The 4,606-nt window shown below is 40.5% G+C and overlaps 1 protein-coding gene across 1 annotated transcript; it reads left to right on the forward strand.

Moving 5' to 3' along the window:
* Positions 1-1,218: 1,218 nt before the first annotated feature.
* Positions 1,219-2,389, forward strand: LOC114311189 (WEB family protein). Its single transcript, XM_028257266.2, has one exon. It carries the CDS (start codon positions 1,450-1,452, stop codon positions 2,116-2,118), a length of 669 nt encoding a protein of 222 aa, XP_028113067.2. The 5' UTR covers positions 1,219-1,449; the 3' UTR covers positions 2,119-2,389.
* The last annotated feature ends 2,217 nt before the right edge of the window (positions 2,390-4,606 follow it).

Genomic DNA, 4,606 nt, shown 5'->3' on the forward strand with positions numbered 1-4,606 from the left:
TATTCCAAGTGGCTACCCTAAACTTATATTCTTGAACTAGCTTCTTTACCCGTGCTCGTCTAGGAAAACACGGGAACCTTTGCCCATTTTTCACCACACCCAAGCGTTGATACGGCGCCCTTTGCTCACTTTTCGAAACACCCGGAGGCAGGCACAACGTGTTACTTGAGGGTAACAGCCTCGCATTTAAACGATTCAAAGTATGATTCATTTTCATAAGGAATTCGAACGGTTTTTTTACGTGTTGGCTATCGGCTACCTAACACACAATCTTCCTTCTTAACCCGGGCTTGGGACCAGCAGAGTTCTAATTATATATATAGAAAATAGGTATTTTTCAAATAGAATCCATATAAAATTGGTTATTGTAATTGAAATTAAATTTATGTAGAATTTTATATGTAAATTATTTATTTATTTATTTGTATATCAAGATAATTTTTTTTAAATATCATAATAATTAAATTATAATTATATATATATATATATATATATAAAATAAGTATTTCTCAATTAGAATCCATATAAATTTAGTTATTATAATTGAAATTGAATTTGTGTAGAACTTTATGTATAAATAGAAAAGACATGTTGATGCGAATTTTTTTATTTTACTTTAAAATAAGTCTTTACAATGTGCCATCTAAGTAAAGGAAAAACATTATTTTTAATCATATATATGATTTTCATTTTTAAAAATAAAAAAATTTATTATCTAAAATTGTTATATATTGTAGCGTATGTATTTATTGATTGAGGACTACTATATGCTACAACTTATTTTGAAAAAACTATATATGCATAAACAAGAAATTAATGATAAACATTTAATAAGAAATTAATGAGAAAGATCACATACAAAGCATACAAAACAATAACAAAACTACCTTCTTATTATTTGACAACTCATTGTTTTAGTTTAAAAGTTAATAATTTTTTTTTAAAAAGTCAATAATTTATATCAAAAAGTTTAAAAAAAAAATTCTCTCCACCTTTTATACATCTTTTTATAAAAAATTAAAAAATTACTTCAAACATATTAATTTTTTTACCTTATATTTTAATCAAAAAATTATAAAAATAGCCAGGGAGGCCTAACATAGAACCATTTGTTTCTCGTGGTTGAGTTGTCTACTTCTTTCTACTCCAAAATCTCATCTGTCTTAACCTTCAAACAACAGTATCTCACCAGCTTTGTACCCAAAAAAACAACAAAAACAAAAACACAAAAACAAAAAAAACCAAAACCGCACCTCACCAGCTTACCATCATGCCCACCTCTCTCTCTCTCTCTCTCTCTCTCTCTCTCTATGAACTAGTGAAGTAAAAGCAAAGAAAACTCAAACCAACCCATCATCAAATGTTCCCCCCTCATCTCCTCTCCTCCAATATTATTCACAAACACTTCCCTCCTCATCTCCTTCACTTCTCTCTCTCACCCCCACCACCATGGAATCCATAACCCACCACCACTCCTCCACTGTCGACACCTCTCGTCCTTTCACCTCCGTCAAAGAAGCTGTTGCCATCTTCGGTGAAAAGCTCCTTACTGGCGAACTCTACTCCTCTCCGAATCCATTCTCAGCTCCCAAACAATGGAACTTTTCCCTCACGAAAACCAAAGAGAGTGACGACGAAGAGCAAAAAACCCTAGCAGAAACCCTAAACAGACTCGAATCGGAGCTCAAAGAGACGAAGACGGAGCTGAAGCTTTTGAAGGAGAGAGAGTCGGAGACTGAGGTGGCTCTCGCTTCGCTCAACGCGGAGCTTCACAAGAACATGTCGAAGATGGCGAAAGCCGAGGCGGCTGCTGCGGGGAATGCGGCGGCCGAGGCGGTGGCGAGGACGGGGAGTGCGAGGAGGGAGGAGGAGGTGAGGAAGAGGGACAAGATTGTGAGAATGGAGGAGGATAAGCCAACTTTGGCTCAGGTTTTGGGTATTGGTGATGAGGAAGGCTTGTTTGGAGGAAGAGAAAATGGGAGGAAAATGATGATGGTGAAGAAGAAAAAGAAGAAGCCTATTATTCCTCTTGTGGGAGACTTGTTTTTTAGGAAAAAAGGGTCTTCTGCTAGTCTTCACAGCTCTCTCTTTTCATCAACTCATGTGTACTTAAATTGAAAACAATATTGGTTGGGTTCACTTTGTGACCTAGCTATAATATATGCATTAGCAATAAGTTTAGGAATATAAATGAGACATTTAATCATATTTTGTATTGATGGACAAGATTTTTCAGTATTCCCATTGATAAATCTTTGTTCATTCATTTATGTGTTTTCGGTTTTGATTTTGTGTTCGGTCTATGTGTTTCGAGACTTACTTTCGCCCAACTTGAAACTTGTAATTAGTGGGATGTTGAGGAAAATTTACATGTTTTTTTTGCTGGTTTTATGGGATGTGTAATGTATATGAGCATGTTTATCTATTTAATTTGATCTTTTTTTGTGTGTTTCCCCCCCTTGCAAACATGAAAATTGATTATCACATGAAATTAGGGGTGTGTACGGGAAAGAAATACACCTTCTCGTATAATCCTGTTGACCAAGTCCACGCTCCTCCGTACGACGTCGCTTTATCACCTGAAAACACAAACGTGAGCTAGCCGGAAACCTCTCCGATGCCTAAATCAGAAAACTTGACAGATAGACAAAGCTCAATGTTCTTAGAAAGCAAAATTATGTTACCTCCACCAAGGTGATATTTGTGAGCTTTTATAGGTTTTGTGTGGCACAATCCTAGTAGGACTTGTACTCCTCTTATGCAGAGTCCTCCTAGGATTTATACTCCTGAAAGATAATGCTTATCCTTCCACACCCCCCTTACTGCTTAAACCAAGTGAGATGGTTTTTACCATGGCCGAACTACAATCATGACCGAAATAAAACTGGCTATGCTGAGCCACAGAGAAGGCCGAACCACCCTTACTTCGGTTCCACCTTTAACTCCATCCTTATCTCAGTTTTCTCATGTACAACCCATGGTGTGCTTAAACCGAGCTTTCGAGTAGCAAGGTTTTGACCGTTCTAACCATAATACGCCGTGATCGGACTAACTCTGAGACCGACCTAACTCCAAGTTGCCTCCGGACCGGAGTAGCTTTACAATCCCTAAGCCGAAGCAACTTTTACTTCTCCTGGCCGAAGTAACTATACCTCCCTGGGCCGGAGTAACTACACTTCTCCTGGGCCGGAGTAACATTGCGGCCTTTTCACCCAGTCCTTGGCACTTTGGGCCACAAAGCCCATCACATAGCTCGGCCCAATTTTTATAAAAAATTACCCTCTCAATTGCCCCTTAATTCCATCTGCTCAGCATGATTGGGATTACCAGTCCACCAACCGAGCTGAAGTTATTAAGCCTTTTTAGCCGAGCTAAAAAACCCTTTAGCCTCTCCAGCCGAGCCAAAAACTCTTGGGCCCTTATGCCGAGCTAATTTTACTTCAGGCTTCACTTTGTCCGGCTAAAAACGTCTCTTCAATCACGACTGTAACGCTTCCCTTTCCGTATACACGTGGCACGCTCCCATTCGTAGAAGGCAGCTGTCAACGTCGTCTTCGTATTTCGTAATTTTTGAACAGTTCCCGCCCTCTCTCTCTCTTTCCACAAAACAATCATCCTGCCTTTGAACCATTCACCTTTACTATTCTCCATCTTCTCTCTCTGTGCTCTTGCTGTTCTTCCGTTGCTTCTGAAGACTGATTTTGCTGCCACTTTCCCAACTCCAGTTCCCTCTTCAATCTGGTAAGTAAACTCATTTTGCAAGAAAAATAAGCTTCTTCTTCTCTTTGAAAATTTTCTCTCTCTAAAAAAACCTCCACCTCGGGGCCTCACCGCTGGCCAGCCGGCCGCCGCCTTTGGCCATGGCGGTTGGCTGGCCTAGCTTTTCCTCTTGTGTTGTTGCTTTTTCTCCTATTAATCTTGAGCCCCCTTTTGTTTTTCGGTTTTCTCCTTTTACAGATCTAATCTCTAGATTTGATTAGGATGCTGTTTTGTCCTTTTGTTTTTGTTTAGGGTGTCTGTTCTCTCAGGTTTTCTTTGGGGTCTTTAGCTGTGTTTTCCTTGGGAGGTTTTAGATCTATCTTTACTTCGGCCATGGTGTTCAGTTTCGGCCATGGATTTCGGTTTAGGGTGGCTGCGTTGATCATGGGTGGGTTGGTTCAGGAACTTCATTCGGGCACTTCCACTGCGAGCGGGAGTTTGAGGGGTGAAGGTTTCATAGTTGTTTAGGTTCTTCATTCGAGCGCTCCGTGCGAGTGGGAGTTTGTGGGGTGATTTCCGTTCAAATCTTTGGTGGTTGGTGCTTTTGTTCGGTTAAGAGGTGAATGGCGCCGGGTCTTCTTAGAGGGGACTGCTCAGCGTTTGTTGGTGAGGATCAACTGAGGGAGTTGTTTGGGTGAGTAAACCGTGGCAGAAGTTTAAGTTGGTAATTCGGGTTTTCAGAGTAATAGCATGGCTGCTGAAGCAGCTCCATTTCCAGAGGCAGAGCAGCTGCAACACCAGCGGCAGTAGAGGAGGCACCAGTAGCTCCATTTCCAGAGGCAGAGCCAGTGGCTGCTGAAGAAGAACCTAAGGAGGCCGCAGCAGCTGTACAGGAGGCACCAGTAGC

This window comes from Camellia sinensis, chromosome 2 (assembly GCF_055761805.1).
Source record: "Camellia sinensis isolate YWXY chromosome 2, ASM5576180v1, whole genome shotgun sequence".
NCBI classification, from domain to species: domain Eukaryota; kingdom Viridiplantae; phylum Streptophyta; class Magnoliopsida; order Ericales; family Theaceae; genus Camellia; species Camellia sinensis.